General features: G+C 36.7%; 2 protein-coding genes across 3 annotated transcripts in view; one reads left to right on the forward strand and one right to left on the reverse strand.

Moving 5' to 3' along the window:
* Nucleotides 1–24540, reverse strand: part of LOC104474368 (DGAT1/2-independent enzyme synthesizing storage lipids) — a 688180-nt gene that overhangs the window by 177364 nt on the left and 486276 nt on the right. The gene's annotated exons all lie outside the window — the stretch shown is intronic.
* The window catches only part of RP1 (RP1 axonemal microtubule associated), a 181203-nt gene continuing 179259 nt past the window's right edge, over nt 22597–24540 (forward strand). The window contains 1 exon segment of the mRNA XM_086742338.1: nt 22597–23235. Within this exon segment, the coding sequence (XP_086598464.1) occupies nt 22597–23235 (639 nt within the window).

Here is a 24540-nt window from a genome sequence, read left to right on the forward strand (position 1 = left end):
AGGGAACACAACTGGTGCCATACAGCTTGCGATTCCATTTTGTGTTCTGAAATGTGATAAAGATCACCTGGGAATGACTTGTCAAGTCATAGCGGTACAATTTTCAGAGACACAAATTGCCGTCTGTGAGATTTTACCCGAATGATGAAACAGCACAGAAAAAGTATTTGTTGCTGTGCAAGGAGCCAATTATGTTGTAACAATAGAACTGTGACTAAAAATAGATCATACAAGAACTGTAAAATTGGGCTCTGTTTTCTTGTTTTTACCATGAAAGACTTCAAATGGGTAAATAGTTGTAGAGTTTCATTCTCTATCTAACATACACATTTTGTGTGGACAGTTCAAACAGATAACTCAAACCAAATCAGGCAAATCTTGAGGACACATGGAAGAAGTACCTTCTGATTGTTTAAAAGCAGTTGGTAAAACAGAACATATTTACCAAGAAACTGAAGGTGTGCACTGCAGCTTTATTGTAGACACTTAAATTAGAGTATAGCATTATTAAAATTTTTATCCTCATAATTCCCTTCTCTGTGTCTGTCCTGCTTTGCTGAATTGTGCTGGCCATAATCTTCCAGATTTCATTAGAGTGACAAATTTAGTGATGTATTTCAGCAATTCTTTTCTGGCCCATTTAATGTGTCCATTCTTTAATGTGTTGGAGAATAGCAGTTGATCTGTGCAATGCTTCAATCTAACTTCAGCTTTGTTGTACTTGTTTAGTAGAGGGAAACGGATGACAAAAAGGAATGAGAGAAAAGTCAAATAAAATGAAATGAAGTCAATTAGGAATGATGTTGAGAATTAATCACATAACTAAGCCAATGTATTTTTCAGGCAGTAAATTTGAAAGGAAAAGATTGTTTTTTCTCACAAAACTTAAAATTGTGAAAATCTTTGGCATAAGCTGTCATGGGTACTCAAAAGTATAAACACACAAAGGAGAATATGTTCATCAGCAGCTGTTGAACTTCATGGTCTGTAAGCAACCTCAGACTCAGGATGCCACTCAGTCGTGGAATTTGGCAAGTTTGATGAGCCAGAGGAGGTATCTGTATGTTTATGGCCTTCCTCCCTAAGACTGCTGCTGGCCATGGTCAGAAATTCTGTCTAGGCCGATGTTTGGTTTGGCTTAGCTCCAGAGTTCTTAAGTTCAAACATTTTTCCTTCATGAAGATGAAGATCTTGCTTTTGCCATCGTGGTATAGGAGGATAGTAGCACATAAAATGGGTATTGTAGCTGTGACGATCCAACTCAGTCATGGTATTTTATCATGTTGATTTAAAGCAATCTCTCTTTCCTTCACACTCCAGTTTTGTTGCTGACAGATGACCCAACCAGATTGTTTTATTCTATCCATATACCCAACAACTCTGCTTCTGAACGATTTCTGAAGACTATATGTCAAGGTAGAGCTGTCTAAGAGAAACCTTCTACCACAAATTGCTAGGGTGAGCCCTTTCAGAGTAACACTCTGCAGCACTTCCGGTGTGATTTCTGTTCTGTACATGCCTCCTCTGCCCCTTCGCCAGAGCACACTCTGCTATGTTTCATGTCATCATTGCTCATTGTGATACATTTCTTTAGTAGATTGTTGGTACTTCTGTGTTGGGCCTTATCTTTTTAAATGCCACAAAGATGTCATTAGTATTTTCTATGCTTCAGTAACAGCATGATTAACAGGAGTATAAAAATTAATGGGAAACAATCTAACTGCAAAAATCAAAGACAATGCAACAACATAAGAAAATATTTTCCTTCCACAATTTCTTTACCTAACACCTGCAGCTGAAAACAACAAGGATATGATAAAGGTTTTTTTTTCCACTGATTTACATTTGCCAAGCAGTAAAAATTTTGTACTTTTCCTAACTGTTTGAATATGCAGGCCTACTCATCTCAAAAATAGTTCAACTTTGAGTTTGTCTTTTTGTTCCTTTGACAGCTCTCTCTTACAAAGCAGTATTCTTTTCAATGCAAGGATGCTTTGGTCCCATTCTAAATGAGTATCTACTGTGCATCTTTTGTTGGTCTCTTCAGTCAGCAAATGTCCTATTGTTACGTAGTGATCTAGGTCCTCAAATTCATAGAGTACATTTTGACAAATTCAGAACAAAACTTGTGTTTTGTTCTAGAGGAAGAGCCAGTGTAATATGTTCAAAATTTGCACTTTATTCTAAAATATATGTTGACCTCAGGTCTCTGCAGACAGGTGCTGAGAGCTTTATTCAAATAATATACTTCACTGTTCAAATCAGGTACCTAAATTTATTTTAAATCTCAAAATTTAGAAGAAAAGGTTGAAGCAAGAACTAAGAGCTAAAAAAGATAATCCTACAAGGCTTTAGAAATTAAATACATTTTTCTTATTCTGATCAGCTTAACTTGCCATTATTTTCTAAAGAATAGTTTTATTGGCCTCAAAATCCCCAGAACAGGGGATTCTCTAGTGCACTGTAAGCTTTTAGATAAAAATATTTTATAATTTTTGCATTGTTTAAGATATCGCAATTTTAGAGCACCACTCCACGTACTACTTTAGTAAAGAGAACATACTGTTTACTAACTGTTATATTCTCCCACTTAACAACTTCACTTGTCTTGTTTAAGAAACTTGCTTAATTAGTTTGCTATATATATTTAGTCAGATCAGAAGTCTAGATATTTCTCCTTGGTTTTGTGTTTCTGAATGATATTGGCTCTGGTTGTTCACCATTTACATAATTTTGATTTTGAATTTTGCAAATATTTATGGTTTTGCATTTTGACATTTTAATGAAAATATTTAAGAAAGAAATGGTGTAGAATTTACTTTATTTCTTAAAGCTGTTAACAATTTTTTAAATTATTGCTTTTGAAAATTTTCTGCAATTAGAATCATGCAAATACTGCTATGGATAAACAGATGGAAGGCATGTTTTATAGGAAGCCTGAATAGAGTAACAGCTAGAAAAGTCTGGGCAGAGGAGAAAGAATGTTGTAAGGCCACAGCTGAGAGCTGCTACATTAAACAACTTGTGCTAAGTTTGATAGTAGCTGGAGATGATCTACCTGCCTAAACTTTAGGCTTTGATCTTGTTAATCACTTAAGTGTTTGCCTCCATTTCATGTTGACTTCAGGCTGGCCAGGCTACCAGATATGTAAGTGCTTTATTCTACTGGGTCGAATAAATTTATACTGTATTATATTAGAAGTTGAACTGTTCAGAGAGTTCTTATACCAACACTGGGCCTAGTTCTGTTTCGGTCATTTACAGCTCTACATTTATTACCATGTTGGCCCAGAAGACTGAATCGGATTAGTTTGTGGATAAAACCCCAAGTAACTGAAGCTGAAGCAGAGCAAGTTGAATGTGATACTGATGAACAGGAGATATTGAGAAACAATGCAGTTTTCTTTGGGTGAAAGATACATACACAGTCATAACCTACTCTTTAACTTTGCAGTTGAGTACTTCTCCTTACTATTTCTAGATTTCTTCTGTCTTGGTATACTGTGGCCTGAATGTTGATCTGCCTGTAGGCATGTGATAAATCTAGACATCATTGCTTAGGGAAGTGGCATGGAGTCCCTTGGAGACCTCCTCAGCAACATTATGTATTGTGAACATGCCAGCTTGCCTTCTGCTGGCTTCCTATAGAATTTTGAATCAGGTTGTCTGAAAGATGCTTGATGGCCTGGACATAGGCCATATTAAATATAGATTAAATCAATAACATCCTTCCTCTGAAAAAAAAAGAAACTCTCTAAAAAAAGACTGGAATTGTGCTGGAAATAATATTTTTTTTAGACTTAACTCAGACATGTGAATAGAACAGCTTCCACCTTTCTCACTTTCCATCTTCTGAGGACAAAGTTTCAGTAGAAAAGGCACAGTTTTTTTTTTTTTATGAGAAAAAAGCTTGTTTGTCCAATTCAGAATTTAATAAAAATTTGTGGTGTTGTATGTAAAACAAAAGCCTATTTTGAAGCTTGACATAAAGCAAGAGCCTGCATCTTATCTACTATCTACTGTAGTCTTATCTACTAATAAATGAACTTTAGATAAACCAAAATATATTTTGTGGTTTAGGTTGTGACATTAAACTGTTGGCCTCTCTACCATGGCAAAATGTGAAGAAATAAGACTGTGACCGTTACACAACAAGGGAGGGTGCCCACTAAGCCAGATGGCTTACTCATGTTCAGATAAATCAGTCATCAGGGTTTTTCGAAGCAGCATCACACATAGCAGCTTAGATGATGCATACTCTGCTTTCCAGTTGGTCTTTCCAAAACCAACAGAACCAGGGCTTGAATGTTCAATCGCCTTGTTGTGTGAGCTGCTCAGGCATCAGTTTTTAAAAGCTGGGACTGCAGTTATTTCAGTGAGAAATGAGTATCAAATTGTTGTGAGAGTTGCCTGCACGCTGTTTAATAATGGCATCAAAATAACAACAAGGGTAGGGGAAAAATAATGAACTAATTTATTCAGATTCAGACACAGCTTTTGTGGTCCTGGGTTTGCTGCTGTGCTCAAACTGAACTCTGTGGTCCTTAATTTCTTCCAAGTTTCTTTCTCTTATATGCTGACATTGGTATTAAAAATCTTTGTATTCAAGTCCTCTGTCCAGTGTCAGCCTGTGGAAAGATGTCGTCCACAGGTAACTCCAGTGGCAATGGAGAGGAAGAATCTCTCCTGCTTCCATTCCTGAGGCAGCTCTCACTCTTAAGCTGTTTCTGTGGCCCTGACACATTGAACCTCATCTGATACATTTGTGCCAGAAAAGGACATGTGAAAATGTGATTCCACCTCTAGATTGTTACCTGGATGTAAATGAACAAGTGAATGCCTTAAAGAAGAGCTCTTTGCTGTGCTGGTGTGATTACTTACCAGGTACTTTTTGCAATAAAATTGTACCAATTGGCTTGCCAAGAATTTTTCTTTTCTGTAGCCTAAGGGGATGAAAACCCTGGGAACAAAGTTTACTCTGCTGTAGTAGATGTTTTTTTTTTATGTGAAAGATGTATTCCCAAATCTAAAGGTAGAAGCAAAAAAAGAAAAGAAAAAAAAAACAATCCCCAGTACAAGAAAGACATAGATGTCCTGGAGTGAGTCCAGCAAAGGGTCACTAAGGTGATTAAGGGATTGGAGCATCTGACGTGCAAAGAGAGGCTGAGAGACCTGAGGGTTTTTAGCCTTGAGAAGAGAAAAGTCAGAGGGATGTTGTCAGTGCATATAAATAGCTGATGGGAGAAGGGTGAAGAAGACAGAGCCAGACTCTTCTCAGTGGTATCTAGTGAAATCATAGGCAATGGCCACAAATTGAAATACAGAAAATTTCACTGGAACATAGGGAAAAACTTTTTTTACTTTGAGGGTGGTGAAACAGGTTTCTTGGAGATTGTGGTGTCCCGTCCTTGCTGTGTGGACATGGTTCCGGGCAGCCAGCTCTGGCTGGCCCCGCTCTGAGCAGTGGGTTGGACTAGGTGATCTCCAGGGGCACTTTCTAACATCAGCTGCTCTGTGATTCCAAGCCAAAGCCCTTACAAATTATGTCTTAACACTCTGTATATAATGATCTGGAGGAACACTACTATCTGCTTGTTTGTATGCCTCAAGAGGCACTTGTAACAAATAAATTAATATTTGATGGACAGACAATCTAGCGGGGATATTAAAGGACTAACTGGCACTTGCTTTCTTTATTGTAAAGGAGGACCATATTCTTTATTCCATATGGATAATTCACTGCATTTGACTGCATCCTCTAACCTAATTTTTCATCTACTTCAGAATAATGAAAGACCGTAACTGCCTTTAAAATGCAAGAATTTGCACAGCATTCTCATGGTTGAGAAATGGGTTTGCACTGGGACCTTGGGTATTAGAGAACTGGGATATTTCCAAAAGCTTATGGGGTCTGTGTTTGTGTTATGATGTTCACACATAGAATTTGCAGCTTTTCTAAAACCATCATCTAAAGTTTAACTGTTAACTTAATCTGAACTCATGCAAAAAGTGTATTTTTCTGCCTTTCTTGTCTGGCTTAAAACCACTATGCTTGTTCATATGAAATAAGTAAATAGTTGCTTGCATTTATATGTAGTTAAAGAATAATACTACCAATCACTTCTGAAAATTGAGCTGTGGTTCTAGGTTTGTATCACACCAGTATTAATTCTCTTGAAGCTAACATTCGTTTACAGATCGAGTCAGAGTGAAAACTGTATGAAAAATGTTGAAGTCTGCAAGTGAATACTCTGGGAAGTGATTTATCTCAGCAGGGAGGGAGCTAATCTTTTTCCAGTTTTTGTCTGGAAATTGATGGGTTTGTTTCATAGATAAGGCTCTGGCACCAAAAGCAAAATGAGATGAGGCGCTGCAAAAGGCTTACGGGTGGGGACAATATTAGTCAGTACTAGCACAGGAGCAAATTTTGTCATTTGTTATAAATATCTTACTTGATGAAGTTAAGTGATATGAATAATTTTATATGACATTTCAAAAGTACCCCTTTACAGATGTTCTGTCAGCCTGATATTAAAAATATGAGCAAATATAGAATCGGAAATGACTGTGAAATAAGGCTTATCAGATTTATGTATTTTGAGGTGTGTCTTTGCCAGAGGTGGGGACTGAGATAGAAAACATGCCCAAGTATCGCACAACCTAGAATATTTTGCAATAGGATGTATCCCAGAAATATTACAAACTTTATGCTTTAATAAGTCAGTCCCATTCTTGGATGTTAACAGATCACTCTTGGAAACACTAGGCCAAATACACTGTTGGTATAATTTAGTTTACTCAAATCTCTCCTTTTTATAAAGAAACAGCTGAAGATTGGAGGAGAAACCAAATGGGCTTCTTTCCTTATACAGGTTTTGCATCAGCATTTCTTTTTGCTGAAATGAATTCACTTCAGCTTTGCCTCCCTAGAATGGACAGGGTTGCTGCCTCATGTCACAGACCTCTTAAGGTGTCTTTTCTGTCCCTGAGAGGCAGCTTGTTTTTATATGTAACCCTTTCTTTGGTGAATAATTAGTTATGCTATAGGGATTTCTACTTTAAGATACGAATAATGACACAAAAACCCAGGAAGTACAATGCTACTACTTCATCATAAACTTTGGTACAAAGATTTTTTTCTCTGTATTTGTCCATTGACCTCACACTAGGGTTTGGATCTGTGTAGAACTTACTGTTCTTATTGTAGTGGCTAAATTTGATTCTTAGATGGATACATGTTTGTTATGCAGTGACTTCATGTGAACTTAAACTTGATTTTCTTTAAATAGAAAAAGTTGCCTTTTTGAATTGAAATGTATTGGCTAGTTACCGACATTGTTGTGAAGAGGAAAAGACATGTAGTTTGTTTGCAGAAAAGAAAATTTGCCATTATAAAAATATTAATCTTTCAGCAATGAGCAGTAAGCATTTCATAGAAGTACTTTTAATGCTGAGTAATATTTGTTGGCTTTCTTTTGAGCATCTCTGTTACTGTAAGTATGAACTTTAAAAATCATGTTTTAGTTTTTCATGCATCAGTAATATTGCATTGCTTGTAGACATTAATTGAATGACATGGTTATAATATCACAGAAGGATCCATTTGGTCTTCTGCTGGTGCAATTTACTACGATTCCCCAGTAACACCAACCTATGTCCTAACCTATGGCATGTGGCAGTCTCACAGTTACTCAATTTTTGTATTCTAGTTTTAGATAGTACGCAAAAAAAGCATTTACTTTTAAAGATGTGATCATAATGCTGATTGTCCTATTAAATTCTAAACATGGCCTTTTCCCATCATGCAAGCATTTTTGAGATTGCAGGGATTTTTTTTCTCATTTTCAGTGACGCCAGAGTTAAAATCTCAAAAGAGGGAAAAAAGAGAATTGTGAGCCAAGCAAGAAGAAAAAGCTCTTATTGGTTTGAAATATTTCATTTAAATTGTTTCTTATTTTGATTGTGATCTTTTCTTATTTTACCATTTTAAACATGTGCTAAGTTTCTAAAATAAAAGCATCTTTAAACCAAAGAACTGAAACTTCTTCTAGAAAATATCAGAATGAGATACTTGACAGCTTCATTTTTTTGTTTTGTTTTGAGCATTTCAAGTCCTGAAATGCACTGAACAGTGCATTTCCTCTGGACAATTTCACTTTAGACAACATCGAACTTCAATTATGTGGCCTAAGGCTATAAATTCTTGGTCACACTATGAGCTCCATTTACTTGAATGGGGTTACTCGGCCAAAGGACACAGTTTGTGTCAGTTTGTGGACTGGTTGTCTGAAATCCACCAGTATCAAGTGAAATATTGCTATGACTAAAGGCTTACTATTATAAGAGTGAGAATTTTAGCTCTGAATCCTCTGAAGATAACTAAGGCAAAAAGTATTTTCAGCCTCATTTGTCTCTTATCTACATCTGCTGCTACCAGGCATTGTGTTTAAAAAAGGAATATTTATGAGGTGGTAATTCTCATGAAAGACCTTGATTTTCAACTAGATGAGTTGCACAAGTGTGGAGCTGCAGTTTCTGAATCCTGGGGAGCTGCAGTGGGGTAGCCCTTGGCTAAGGGCCACATGCTCACCCAGCTGCTTGCCCACTCCTCTCCTCAGGGAGGCAGGGGGAGAAAATAGGATGAGAAAGCTCGTGGGTTGAGATAAGGCCAGAGAAATAGCACACCAATCACGGTTGTGGGTAAAACAGTCCCGACCTGGGGAAAATGAATTTAATTTATTTCCAATGAAAATAGATTCAGGTAGCAAGAAACAGAGACAAACAGTAAAACAAGACATTTTCTATCCCTCTTCCAGGCTCAACTTCACTCCTTCATTCCAGACTCCTTCACCCACCCCCAAGCAGGGCAACGAGGGATGGGAGGGTATAGTCAGTCCATAACAGATCCTCTCAACCTCTCCTTCCATCTGATAACTTCTGCTCCAGGATACGTCCTTCCGCAAGCAGCTGTCCCACAGGAAAAAAAAATCTGCTCTGGCATGAGGTGTCCCTAATCCACAGCTCAGATCTCTGCTCCAGTTCTCCTGAGTCTTCCCAGGGGCTGCAGGGGAACCTCAACCTCTGCTTCCTTCTCTTGCCTTAGTGCTTGTATCACTGTTTCTCACTCTTTTTATTTTTCTTTTCTTTCTTTTTTTTTTCTTTCCAGTTGGAGCCAACTGGAATCAGCTGTGTCCTGCATGAGGCAACCCCAGCCGCCTCCCACTCCTCCCTGTATCCCCCCCTGCTACCAAAACCTTGGCATCCACACCCAGTGCATGATCTTGTTTGTCAGCAACCCTGACAATAGTGCTTTTAAAAATAAATCAGGGAATATACCTTTGTTGTATGCCATAAAAGATAGCCTAGTCTAAAACTGTTATGGAAGTAACAAATCTTTGAACTTGGCAGCATATAAAAGCCCTTCCATTATCTAATAATACACATTTATTTATTTATTCAGAGTGTGTGTATATATATGTGTATGCAGTTTTGTCCCTTTAAAATAATAGCTTTTGTTATTAACTATTATCTATAACTATTATATAACTATTAAACATGCTTTTGGAGAGCAGAAGATCAATTATGACTCGTCATTATCCTCTCCATGATCTCGTTTTCCAAATTTGAGGTTTACACTTCTGTTCTTACTTGAAGTGACCGCTAAAACATTTATATCATGGTTTGTCTTACATATTTGTGTAATGTATGTAATGTGATTGGGAACACATGCAATACAGAATGAAACTGAATTATTGAACATAGATAAAAGATAAATCAAAATGAATCAGTTCAACAAAGCTCTGATGTATTTAAAATTAAGAAAATGCACAATTGCACTAGGGAAGGGTGAATAATAGTGGTAAAACTTCAAGGAGACTGATAGGAATTAAGGGACAGAGGGCACTGGTAAGAGAAAAGACTAGGAAAGTTTTAAAATTAAACCGTGACTCTATTTGAAAAATGGGGGAAAGTAAAAGATGTCCCTTTTTTTTCTTCCAAAGAGATATCAAAAATTTATCACTTGATCTTCAAAGTTTATAAATATTGATCCAAAAATAGGCTGACCTTGCAGACCCTCAATTTTCAGGAAGTATATGCTAAGTAAGAGGGATAACCCTGGGATCTAGCGAGCATACAAATACACCATCGGTACAGGTATTTCTGGCTGCTGCATGTAGTGTGCAGATCTATGTTTGTGCAGATATTTATGCTAAATCTATGTGTAATTGTTCTTCTGAATTAGGAAGGACTCATGCACGTATTTAATTAATTTGCTAAATGGATAGTATACTTAATTACATCTTCATTTCCTTAATGTAAGTTTCATAGTGTTGCAATATGAGCTAGATTTAGTTATTGGTAGGATATTCAGCACAAATATAAATCTATCTCTCAGTGAGTTCCCTCTTTCAATGGATAGACTACTTTTCTCTCTCTCTCTTGATAGATATGGGTGTATATTTATAAAAAAATATTGAAATATGTAAAGTAAAATACACTTAAATGGTTTATGATACAGCAGATTGTGACAAAGTGGGAGAATGACTGTGAGTTATTTTAAAAACAATATACAGGTAATGTTTGGAAAGGCAAAAAAGAGAAACTTCAGATGACTATGAGAAGACTTTGTAGCTGAGCTGCATTCACAACAGCTTGGTCTCCCAGAGAAAGCGAGGAATCCTCCACGAGGTTCACCTGAAAGCAGTCTGAACAAAGTTATCTGGATTCTGCTGTAAGGAATAACCGTGATGTGACTAAAAGGTGCATCAGTCTCAGGAATAATGCTTTTCACTTCTAACTTGCAGGAATATAGTTCCCGTTGTGCTTTTTTATGCCAAGATGTGTGTGTCGTGTGTGTGTGCATGTGTGGGAGGGGCTTGGGTATGGTTCTCATTTAGCACATTGGTTTGCCAAGCTGGTAGAAATGGTTCTCACAAATAGAAACCAGCCTATTTTGAATCAGCTCTTTTTGTGGAGTACAAACATGTTGCTGTTAATTAGTGCTCCCTCACCTTATCTTCTGGCTGCTGCAGCTATTTTAAGTTACCTCTTGACAGGGAGCTTTCTCTTCAGTTGCAAACAAGTTTGTTGTTATTTATTGCAGTATAAACAAATCCAGGCTTGTTAGAAATTATCTCTCAATTTATTTTTTTGCTTTGAGAAAAATCTATGAAAACTTGTAATTTAAGGTATATCAATGATAATAAAAAGAAAGAAATATCTAAATGAAGGTTTGATTTTTAGCCCTGAAATGGGGCCACACAATAATTACTTTTCATCCCTGTTCCCTACCGTTTCTGAAGGGAGATAAAAGTTAAGGATTAGTATCCAGAAAACATTCTGAACAAAGCCTATTATATTTTCTTTTTCTCTGTAGTTCAAAAAGGCAAAGGAAGAACTCAGTTCAGTTTGAGGTTATATCTTACAAAAATGATGCAACGATTACAATGATATCATCATAAGCGGATGTACGATGTGGCATAACACGCACTGTGTTTTTCAAGGAGCAAGTCTAATTCCCAAAAGCAAAAATAAACCTGAAATAGCATTAAACCAATAAGACAGTCTAATTGCTTAGAGACAATTTGCGTGACCAGATTATAGTATGTCACTTCTTTTTAGATCAGTCTCTTCTAAGTAAACAGACGTCCTTCAGCATCTGAGTATTTCCCTGTGGCGGTCTGCTAAGAAAAACATGAGAGGAGATCTATCTAACATCACTCTTTCCGCTAGCTGTTCCCTGTGATTTATTTGAAGTCCCAAGAATTGCTTATCTGCCGAGATAGAGCAGCAGAGCCTGCACGCCTGCCCGCTTGCTCCGTGTGGTGGGTCTATTGTTCTGTCATGGGTTGTGAGAGATTGCCGTGGATTGACCTTGGCTAGTGACTTTATCAGAGATGATTTTGCAAATACTGGTTTATTTCAGTAATATTCAAATAGCTTTTTTTTGCAAGTTGCTTCTTTCTTAATGCATTCAAATGGAAAGCCATGAGGATTATGATCCAAGTAGAGGTTGCTCCAGAGAGGGTTTGGTATTTCTGCGTTATTTTTTCATTCTCTAAGGCCTTGTGCTGTCTTCTGTGTATCTGATGACAGAGATGGCTGTGCCTGCAAAACGAGGAAATCAACTGCTGCTTTTCAGGAGAAAAGTGTAACTACATAAATGTGCCTTTAGAGTCTTATGGAAGCAGGGTCAATATTGGGTATAAAGCATACCTTCTTTGTCAGTATAGTACAAACTTGTATTTCATCATTCTCACAAGGTTCCAAGGTGTTTGTCTGAATGTATCTCTCCAATTTAGCATCCTTTTAGAAAATGCTAGAGCTGTATAAAAATACTACTTTCCTTCCTTATGATCCTTCCTTATGAAAATCTTAGCATTTTTTTTTTCTTAATTAGTGTTTGAAATTGTCAAGAAGAATGTAAGGGACAATAACATAAAAAGTTAACTCATTAAAAATAGTCATATTTTAATTAGAAAATCAGTTTAAAATAGATATTGTTCAATATTCAGTATAGTGAAGATGAGAGCATGAATGCATTTCACAGGCCAGCACAATATAATGCAGCTGTATCCCAAAGGCGAGTGGAGCATCTGAGCAAACCTCCTTTCCAGATGCAGTCACGTTCCCCAGGCACTTTACAGCAAGTATAAGCTAGATGCTTGGTACAGGCATCGCTGATGCAGCGTGGCAGTCCTCCTCATCTGGGAAGTAAAGCGGAAAGAGTAGAAACACATTTGGGTAAAATTCCCGGATCTGCTCATGCTGTTCTAGCCAAGAGAAGAGGAGCATGGGTGATTGGCTGCAGAGCTGAAGTGAGATGAATAGAATGTGGAAAAGCAGAAAGGGAGTCTATATTTTTGAATTCTAAAATAAGTAAAAGTACTGATTTAAACACCTCAGTGTTACGGAAAACAATAACTTTTCAGTTGTTTCAAAAGTAATTGTAGACTTTTTTTTTTCAGTTTATGAAATTTCTGAGATTTTGGCTCCCTGATAAAATTTATAAAAGGAAAATGTCAAAAACTAACAGATAGAAAAGGAGTTTTTTGTTTGTCTCAAGTGAACGATAATAGTAGTAAGAGGAAGGAAGCTTGAAAATGCATCAACTTTCTGCTGTAGTGGAGCAGCAGAAGCAGAAACATCATAAAACTATTGACAGCCAGGCCTTTCTGTCACAGACCTCTCCTTAGTTTTTAATGGTAGGTGTATGGTGTCTTCTAAGTTAACTCATCTGCTCTTTCTTGGTTCTGTGATGTTATTTCTCTGGAGAATAACCACAAGGATGACTCTGCGGATCAGTCTGATCAAGTGGGGAAATGAACAGATCCTTTCCATTACAAATTATATGTACTGTGTTGTACCTGTGACAAGTACAAAGTAAATGGTTTGACTAAAGGAACTTAAGAGATAGATAGGAAAAAATATTAGTGGATCACTTATTCTATAGCTTTGCCAACTTATGCTTTCCTTTTTTAAAAAAAAAAATTTTAAAATATTTTACGTAGTCTAATTTCAGTGCCTCGCATAATGAAACTTTGAAGTACTCTTCTTTTTTTTTTTTACTGATAGAACTGCTTGAAGACAGCAGTGATACTTTTTACCTTTCTGTCTGTGGTCATATATTTAACTCAGGGACTTCCTACTTGCAAATATTTTAATTGCTTTTAGTAATTTAACTATAACTTGATTAAAAATTAATAACATCAATACAAAAATATTTGTATTAAATAAAAATAAATACATCATCTTACTATTGAAAGTTTAATTATAATTAAGTAGTACCATTTTGTTTATGCATAATTTTAATCAATATTACTGTTTGTAGAAAAAAATTATTTGACAACATCTGAGGCTTCATTTAGAGAAAGGAAAAGTTTGATAGGTGGAAATTTGGTGGTGATAACACCTAATATTGTTTGATTATTTTTGAAGGAGATGGACATTGCCTTTCTAGTTTTTTACTGAGCATATGTCCAAAAATCTTTACCCATCTAATGTCACTTTTTAATACTATTTGAGATTAAAAACTGGCACTATGCAAAAAAAATGCAATACAGGCATACAGGCTGGATGTCTTCATAGAAAAAAAAAATCATATATCTAATTGGCTCAAAATTCAATATATGTATGAAGTCAGTCCTTTGGTAAAATACCAGCCCTGCACGTGAAGGAGTTTAGAGGGATGTACTTCCAAATCAAAATAAAATGAAAGGAAAACAACAGATCTAGGAATATACAATCAAGATACTGGAAAATGACAGTTAATCCAAAGGATATGAAAGTAACTGAAGATATCTGAGTAAAGCGCGTGCGTGCGTGTGTGTGTGTCTTTATGTATCTATATATACTTAGTTACATACATGCATATGCAGAAATTTCTACTTATAACATTTGTATAAAGTGTAAGGGACAATAAATACAGAAGGGGGAAAACGAAGTACTCTGGAGGGCTGCACTAGTAGAAGTGCTGACCATCTCCAGGTTTAAAACTCAGTGTGGAAATCCTGTGCTGATTTTAAGAACATGCATTCAGCTCCATTTTTTTACATCTAGTACTGCAAGTATGACAGTAAAATATAATTCAGTAGTACCTGTATTTTCTCAGATCTTCTTGCTTGCACCTACAGTTAACACAACTGAGTAAGCTAAACTTGTACTGGGGATTCAAGCACAGTGATGCAACACTGGAGGTGGTAGGCTTGTTTCCTCCAGGCATCCTCGGGTTTGAGTTAGATATCTTGGATCCTGAATCCTGAGCGGATGCAGGGCCTTTAGATTGGGGTCCGTATTTGATACTATTTCCATGTCTGTCAAAGAATTAGGTATCTAAACCCAGGCTTAAAGTTAGGGGGCATTTGTACAAAATGGCATTTGTAGCTATGAAGTCTGTTGTGAAATTAGATGTTGTATTATTAGTTCATATTAGTGTGATATTAGTTGTTGTAGATCAGTCTTTTCTTACGCAAAACCTAGACAGGAGGAGTGTGGAGCTAGTTCACTGTCTGGAAAGCCAAGACGTATGGACCTAAATCCTGCCTAAATCAGGCAGTGAACTGGACCTCTGGAGTGGTAAGAGAGCTCTTTAACTACCAGCTAGAGGAATGGAGGACAACCACAGCTTACTGCTTGGGCTATAAGAGGGGATGGTCTGGTTTCTTCAGGCGAGATGGGCAAAACAGTGACTAGCTGTGCATTGCACCAAAGCTAAGACATTAAGCAGCTTAATGTTGTCAGAGCTGGAATGGTTGTACACGTGCCCAGCAGCAAAGCTGTACTGTTAGCCATTTAGGAGCCTTAGGAGCCTGGGCACCTACAGGAGTAGGCTACAGATCAGAGAAAGTGTTCGAAGATGTGACTGTTGATAAAAGATTTCAAAGTGTTTGTAGGAGGCAAAGCTGTATAATATGTCTAAGCCTTGTCATTTTCCCTTCTTGGCCCCAGTTTATTAACTCACTCTCTCCAAAAACAGCCTCTGAACTCCATCAAGGAAATAATGCCAGACCCTAGCGAAGGATTTTATGATGCCCTCCAGGAGGATCTGAAACATCTGCCCCTCATAGTGACTTACGCTGCTGGAGCTTCATGAGGTTTCTTTAGCTGCACAATGTCTCTATGAAATAGGAAAGTTGTCAAGGTCATTGCACAGAATTTCAGATAAACAAACTGAGGTGCATGGGGTTAAATTTCAAGGTAAGCTGATAGCAGCTTGGCCAGGGAGCTCATGTGCTGGCTACTTAATCCTTTTCTTTGACCATGTTCTGTGGGAGATACAAAGAATTATAGTTATAAATTAACAGATTGGTAAGAAGTACAAGGAAGTTAAAAAAGTATAAAAAAAGAATGTGTGACAACCCTAGCTGTCTTAATAAGTGACATTTTCAGTAAAATGTTAAGGTTCATATAGGAGTTCTCTAAGCAGGAAGAAGTCAATCTTCAATAAGCAAACAGCACAAATTAGATATGCAGTTAGGTGTAACATAACTGTTTTTATAAATCACTGTGTGTTAAGGTCAGTATAGGTGGCTGCATTATTAGTTTGGTCACAAAGCTGGGAGGGTCATGAAGGCAAATATTCAAATATTCCAGTTTAAAGAATTTGAGACGCTCTAAGCATTTACATGTCACTGCGGTGAATTATGTGGATGTAACACAAATAAAGCAAAATGTAATCTAGGATAGCGCTTTTTTCAGATACCCATACTCAGAAAAAAAAAAAAAAGACCTTTCCTTCAGCTAGTATATCTTGCAGAACAGAGAGTAAGTGTAGATGGTTAAATACACCTGAGGCAAGAAAATAAGGAAAACTAAGCTGAGAATGATTATGCATTTAAGTCTGAGACAAGCTATACACTCCAGAATGAAACTCTAAACCACTTAAAGATGATGGGTCAATTTGTACTTCTTCCAGGCCAGAAATTTCCTGTAGGAAGCTATCTTCTGAACACAAACAGGCATTCAAATTTGAGTTAAATTTACTGGTGGTAAAGAACCAGAACTGCTCAAACAGGAGTTTTGTAGTCCATCTAACCATCCAGGCAGACCTCTCGTAAAAGCAGGGCTCTAGTTTTGTTTTGTTTTCCTCCCCGGAGGCATACTTTTTATTTTTTTTTCTCATTCTGCATCCCCAGCTGTTGGTTATCAAATCTATGTTGGAGAATTTAATGAATAGAAGTCTATGGGGATTAACTTGATAAGAAGTTCATGTATATCAAACACTGAAATGCTGTTGTAATGCAATGGCTCAAAATCTTATCAGTAGTAACATATTAATAGTGGCACATTTTTTGGAAGGCTTTACTGGAAAGGATGTAAACAGGCTGGGCATGCTGCAGGGAACTTGACCCAGGCCCCTGCTTCTAATGTGATAATTTCCTTTTTAGCTTGATAATGGTTTCCTGGTTCCATACCTTACTGAGCAGCCCAATTAATAAAAAAGCAGAAGTATAAAAGGTTGAAGGGACTTGGAAATATAAGGCACATTATCAGCATTTTCATGGGGCGTGAGGTCAACAGTAACAGTTTAACTGGTGTAGCAACGGCCCATTTTAAAGAAATTACTCACGCTTGAATGATAAAAATACTCAAGTGTTAACTGCGCTTCCATATGGCTCTGACTTAAACAAAGGGTTTCATTCAAGGGCCATAAGATTGCCAGGCAGGGAGGGCCACATCCCTCACGGTTCTGACCCTGCTCCGACTCAGGATAATGCTGCAGAAAAGGCTGCTTATGTTTCTCAACCTGGGATGCCGGTTATCTGCTAAGGAAAAAAGAATATATCAGCAAACATGATAATGTAATTGCTGACATATTTTTTTTTCTTTCTTGGGCATCGGTTTCCTGGATATGATGCTGATCTTGAGGAACATGGAGAACTTGTAGAATGAGGTGCAAAGTGTTGGGTTATATTTAGGTACTTGTAGCATTTAATCAGTTCAGTTACTAAAGCAAAGTCCATACAAAAGGAGGCGTAATTAATCAAAATTAGAAAGAGTAATGATAAAAGCATTTTTTTTTACAATTTTTTTTATGCTATACTTTTCTAGGCTGATACAGAGAATTTTAGAATCAGTTAGAAACTTTCTCTTGACTTTGCAAACTTCCACTTGAGCTTTGGTTTGGCCCAGGGAATGCAAGCCAAGTATTTACTTAGGATGTTTGTCCTAGGCCTTTTGCTGTATAGAATGGCACTGTAGTCTAGCTGCAGGCACTCTCCGCAGAGAATGGATCGAGAGCAGCCCTGAGAAGAAGGACTTCGTGGTACTGGTGGACGAGAAGCTCAACATGAGCCAACAACATGCACTTGCAGCCCAGAAAGCCGACCACATCCTGGGCTGCGTCAAAAGAAGTGTGGCCAGCAGGTCAAGAGAGGTGATTCTGCCCCTGTACTCCGCTCTGCTGAAACCCCACCTGGAGTACTGCATCCAGTTCTGGAGCCCCCAACATAAGAAGGACGTGAACCTGTTGGACTGTGTCCAGAGGAGGCCATGAAGATGATAAGAGGGCTGGAGCACCTTTCCTATGAGGACAGGCTGAGAGAGTTGGGGTTGTTCAGCCTGGAGAAGAGAAGGCTCCGGGGAGACCTTATTTCAGTCTTTCAGTACCTAAAAGGGGCTTATAAGAAAGATGGGGAGAAACTTTTTAGCAGGGTGGTGAAACACTGGAACAGGTTGCCCAGAGAGGTGGTGGATGCCCCATCCCTGGAAACATTCAAGGCCAGGTTGGACGGGGCTCTGAACAAACTGATCTGGTTGGAGATGTCCCTGCTTCTTGCAGGGGGGTTGGACTAGATGGCCTTTAAAGGTCCCTTCCAACCCTAACGATTCTATGTCACTCTGTGATTCTATGATTATCATTCAATGTTTGTGCCTATGCATCTTATGAAAGTGGAAATGAAACAGTATTTTAAAACTTCTGTAAACATTTAATTCTTTACTAAGGAAAATAGTTAAAAATTCATTATAGCATGCAGTAGCAGTATCTACTAAGCAGTGTTTTTGTTACTGTTTTACACAGCTAGTTTTGGGAGCTTGCTGTAATCCTGATTAAGCAAAGAAGCTCCAAATCAGATTATACATCTGGTAGCAATTAGATGGAACAGTTACCATCCAGGGACATAGTATTTCCACTAGAAAAAGAAAAATAAAACCACATTCTGTGGTATTATTAAGATACAGTTAGATGTAATTCCCCTATCTCTTAATAAACCATATTCACACACATTCATAATTGTTGCATTGCCCTTTTTCCAGCACACTGAAGTGAAGAATACCTCATGCACAACAAAACTCCTTCAGGCTGTCATGTTTTATCGAGCATTGTGAAAGAAACTGTGGAACTATTTCCATTGTGATATCTGAATAGAGAAAATATGAGAGAATCTTCAGCACAAAGAGGATCGTCTTGACCAAATGATTAAACTAAAGCAAGAATTAATGGCAGGAAATAGTTAATAAATAGTCTCAAAAGGTGAGTGGTAGAAGCTCCATTTCAACATATTTAAAAATTGTATCACTAAAAATTTAGGTTAGAGGATAATGCAACACTGATAAGAAGGCAGATTAGATGACCTGTGTTGCCCACCCACATTTTTATTTTATGGGGTTGTGTGAGTCTCTTGAGCAACCTAAGTTAACAGAAAAATATATATAGGAAATATTTAAAAGGTAAACAGAGTATAAAAATAATGTAAGAGGACTTGTTGAATGAGATTTAGACACTCTGCTCTGAACAATGTCTACCTGAGGTGAACCCAGTCTGGTGATTAACGTTAGCTGAGATTAAGCAAATGGATTATGATGTTTTTTCTAGCTGAGCGCGCTTGGAATAAGACTAAGGATGTTTGTTTCATATGGTATAGACAATCACACGTACAATTTATAAATGTCTGAAAACAAGCTAACTACTCTTTTATTTACATAGGATGTGACTGTGGGTGAGTACGATGAAATTATATGCAATACTTACCAACTATATGGCATAAGACATATTCTTATATATTTAGAACAAAGTGTTCTACTTAGCGTCTTTATAAAATCTAGCAGCTTTCTGCATAAACTCTGAATGAGTGGTTTTGTTTATGAGAATGAGGGCAAAGGGATTCAATTCTGAATTCTGTTTGATTTTCTTGCAGAATAAAATTCTTAACATTGTAATTGCCAGAATATCTTAATAGACATTCTGTATCATGTAATGTCAGCTATTTCTTAATTATAGAATAAAATCATATAAGTATGAAAATTGATACTGTGTTTAAGGTGAAATGAAACTATTACAGTGTGATTACCTATAGTATGAAATAATAACTTCTACAATATGTTGATTATTTGTTTGTTGAAATGTTTTCTATTTGTAAGATGCAATTATAAGGTATCTGAAAGATGCATAAGCAATTTCCACTATTAAAATTAATACTAGAAAGTATTAATACATGGTGTGCTATGCAACTGTCAGTTCTTTCATACATGGTGTGCTATGCAACTGTCAGTTCTCTGCCAAAACTGTCTGGTTTTGTAATTCATTTTATGTTTTACTAGGGAAAGGTCTTAGTTACTTTTGTGAATTCAAATTATTTCATATTCATAATGAAAATGGTCTTTTTTCTTTGTATATGTATTCTCTCTTTATTTGTTTTGGATTTTGTTACTTCCACAGTGTGAAGACTCAGTCTAATAATTATCTTTATGTAAAATAGTTATTTCTCTTCCAAATGTTGATGCTTACATAACTGAATGTTTTACATAAGTACAAATATCCAGAACAACTTCTGAGAGGCTAATTGAAAAGCAATTATTATCAGTAGTCTCATGAGAAAAATCCACCTATTTTATCTCTTGTAAGAACGCATCATCACACAGTTAGGTGAAATTCCACTCCATTTTCATAAAGGGTGAGAAGTTGTCGTACAGAGTAGCTGAGGAGCTATGCCTGTTCATTTCTGTCTCTGGCCATTATTGATGATGACTTAACAGTTTTCTCCCCTTCCCCAGTGATCCTGGACTGAACTCTGCTAGTGAGCTCAGGTCTTCTTGGCCAGTTAAATGGGATAACATGACATTCAGTTCACTCAAGAACTTTCCTACTGTCATTGCTGCTTTCATTGGGTAGAACATTTGTTCTGCAAAGAGAGTAAGAAAGTTTGTGTTGCAGCTAGCAATAAAAATACCCTTATGGATTTCCTCTAGGAATATCAGTATAAACAGAATGACACACAAAGCATAAAATGGCTGGTTCAATTTGTGTTCCTAGTCTTAACTCGACTGTCAATCTCTCAGTTTAACAGTGTAATGAAAATTTAGGGAGCTAATGAATAAATGTTTCAAAAAAGACAAGCATCTATAGCTGTCAGTGATTTCAGTTGAAGTGGAGCTCCTGCATGTCACAGAAACAAAGCCATTTCACCAGCCATCATGGACTGGGTTGTGTAAGTCACTGCAGCCAAGCTTGAAAATGTCTTTCTGCATATTTATTTAGTTAAATACTTACAGGATTTTAAAAATTTTAATTTTTTTTAGATGGAATTGTGATTACCTAAATCAATATTTATGTACATCATTCTAGTGCAGATCTATTTGGTTATTTTTCAGTTTTCGCACTTAAAACAAGTACAATTTACAGCATAAATAATGTATTAAGATGAGACATTTCTTCTTGTGCTCTGATCATTGTTCAAAATAATGAATATTTTAAAAGTTATTAACTCTTAGTGAAGGCAAAACATCTAAGCTGAAAACAGTGCTTTATTGGAAAAGCTGTAAGAACACAGTAAGATAAAATCTTGTCAAATCTGACTTTATTTGAACCTTGACTGTCTTGAAAAATAGCAGCATTTTCTTATCAGTTTGAGAACTGATGTATATAGTAGTAAAATATTAAAAATATTGTTTTCCATAGCTTCATTAAGAAAAATACATAGTAGCCAGAAGAGATTGTTCCATTAGTCAATATGGGAGGCTACATCAAGGTGACATTGTCAAAAATTTGAATTTGTATTATTTTTCTAAGAAACATATTCCCTGAGACTGCTACATGTATTTTCAGTAAAACTCTGCTAAAACTGCTTCCTTGAGGGTGATTAGTTGACTAGCCATTTCTACCCTGTGTTCCAGTCAAAGCAAGTCATTAATTAAGATAAAATAATTTTATTCATTTAAAGGGTTGTCATTACAGTATCTCTATGTAGACTGGATTCAAATGGAAAGATTGTAGTGAGAGTGCTCTATTTTCAAGCATGAAGACTATTGCTATAGTTGTCAGAAATAATTCGTTGTTTAAAAGACTGGTATTTAAATATTTTGATGTAAAGGCTACTTCTGTTGAAGGATACTTGAAATTTCTGTGTCTTTATAGAGGATTTAAAGACTTTTCTTTTACTAAAAAAAAGTCTTATTTGATCAGTAGTTTTTCTCTCAGTAGAAATGCAAATATTGTAGTGGTTTATGTATCATGAAATATAAAACTTATAATAGAAAAGCAAATGATCTGTCAAGTTCTGATGCAATTTAACTCTAAAACATGTTTTGGGCCTTATTCTGGTATAGTTTACAGTGTGGTAAATCATGAGTCTTTTCTCTGACTCTAATGGATTTGCCCTGCTATAAAACTAGTATATGAGGTCAGAATGAACCGTATTGTCTTTCAGTTTTGTTATTTTGTATTTATTATAGCTCATGCCTAGTTGCAAATTGCTCCCTCCTAGTAAGAATTTTGCTAATATCTTAAATATGAAATGTTGTGATTAGCTTCATCCTCAAGAAAGAAAACATCTAATTATCATTCTGGACTGACAAAGTACCTTATTCTAAGGAAAGATCTCTTGTACCAAAATGATAAGAGATTTGAAATTATATTGGAGAGTTTTGGGAATATTTACAAGTAGAGATGTGCTAACTTAATCTGACAGTACTGGAGTCTTTGTGGAATTTAGAGATAACAGCTTGGATCCATTTAAATCCAATGATTTTTGGCACAACTTGCTACTGTTGGTTTCTTACAAATTCTCTTTATGCACCTTTCAAAACGAAGACCATATTATTACTAGTCATAAGAGAAGTTTTACATCCATCTCCTCTTTCTTCCAGATTGCTGTCAAAATGAGTGAAACACCTTCAACTAGTTACTCGGTGAATCATCCAAACTCCTCCGAGAGTGAACAGAGTTTATCCACGCGCCATTTCAATGTTACTGAACCTATTGTGGCAAAACGGATCTGCTTCTATAAAAGTGGAGATCCTCAGTTTAATGGGATCAAAATGGTCGTTAATAACCGGTCTTACAAAACATTTGATGCCTTGCTGGATAGTTTGTCCAAAAGGGTCCCATTACCTTTTGGGGTAAGAAATATTAGTACACCAAAAGGGAGGCACAGCATCACCAATTTGGAGGATCTTGAAGATGGAAAATCTTACATTTGCTCCCATCAGAGGAAAATGAAGCCCATCAACCTGGAACAGGCTAGCAGAAAGCCTCTGCCGTGGCAGATCAGTAGGCCCATCAGTGCTCGTCGTAGGGCTGTGGCATTAGCAAGGGAGAATGAAGATGGATTTGGCCATCGAGAAAGCAAAATAACAACTCCCAAAAAGATGTTTGTTTTCAAAAATGGGGATGTAAGACTCAGGCGCACCGTAGTTCTGGGAAAGAAAAATACACAAACCTTTGAGGCCTTTCTGGATTATATGAGTGAGTTAATGCAATATCCAGTTGTGAAACTATATACCACTGATGGCAGAAAGGTGAGAATAAAGATGAGTACTGATAATTTTTCTATGATTGCTTTTAGATGATTTTTAATTAAGAAGGTGATTTTATCAATTATAAGCTTGGGACACTGGCCAAGCTGGTGTAAGCCCTGATATGCTGAATTTCAGCTGTTTCCTTTCTATGCCTTTTCCCTTTCAGAAAGGCTACTAGCTTGGAGGAAATATACTGGAATCTTGCAATCAGAAAAAAGCAAGTGAGGACATTTAATTTTAAGTCATTATGAAAAAACACTTCTTTTTTTCTTACTCAGGCCTCTTTCAGGCATGCTCTCAATTCTATATTTTTACCCATTTACACAGGAATTTCTTTTAGACTTAATGCTGTTTATCTGTGATTTATAATATTTTAAAAATACGATAAGTTTCATCTAGTAGCCGCACATATTTTATCATTACACAAATGCAGAGTGGTTTGCCAATGATGATTCGAAACTATGTCACCTGATTGTCTATTATATTTTTCAAACCATGGACCAGGTTCTGTACCTTTGAGCCCAGATGATACGGCACTAATAATCCTGATTTTAATCTCCCATGCTGTTTTATATAATTGTATCATGTCACTTAGTGTTTTTTCTGTGTGTTGTTTAACCATGGAAAAGCACTTGTGATTATACCTAATAAGTATTTAGAAAGAAAATTCCATGCAGAGCTCCAAGAGTTAAAGGGAAATGTTGTGTTTATTCTCCATTAGGTGAAACTCTGTACTGGGTTGGGAAACTGTCCCTATCACCTATAAGTCAGTGAAGTGCAGTTTATAAGCCTCATCTTGCAATATATTTTTGAACATAAACTCAAAAGTGCTAGACAAGGCTCTGAGCGCCTTGATCCACTCGGATCTGCCTTAAGCAGAGGGTTAGACTACATGACCTCTTTTCCAGCATGTATTGTTCTGTAGTTCTGTCCTATTCCTCTGTGGCAGTACAGCTCAAGTACTTGTGGTGTATTCTGAATTTCCCCTTTCTTCCTCCAAATACGTGTTCATATGTATACCTACCTCCACAGGCATATTCCTATTTCATGGCTATGAGCAGTCACTGCACAATGATGAAACAAAATTACATATGCAAACACTTAAATTATATGAAAATTTTGATCTGGATCCAAGTTGCTTCTTGAAGTAATGTATTTATATAGCAAGACATACCCTCACAGAGATACGAATTGCCTTATAGGAATTGAAAAATTAATTCCATGCTGTGATACATATTTAATAGCCTGCTGCAAACTAATGTAGAGAGTAAGAGGTGAAGGTATTAAAGCATGAAAGGGATAAAT

The sequence above is a fragment of the Chlamydotis macqueenii genome, chromosome 2, assembly GCF_036417535.1.
Source record: "Chlamydotis macqueenii isolate bChlMac1 chromosome 2, bChlMac1.mat, whole genome shotgun sequence".
NCBI classification, from domain to species: Eukaryota; Metazoa; Chordata; class Aves; order Otidiformes; family Otididae; genus Chlamydotis; species Chlamydotis macqueenii.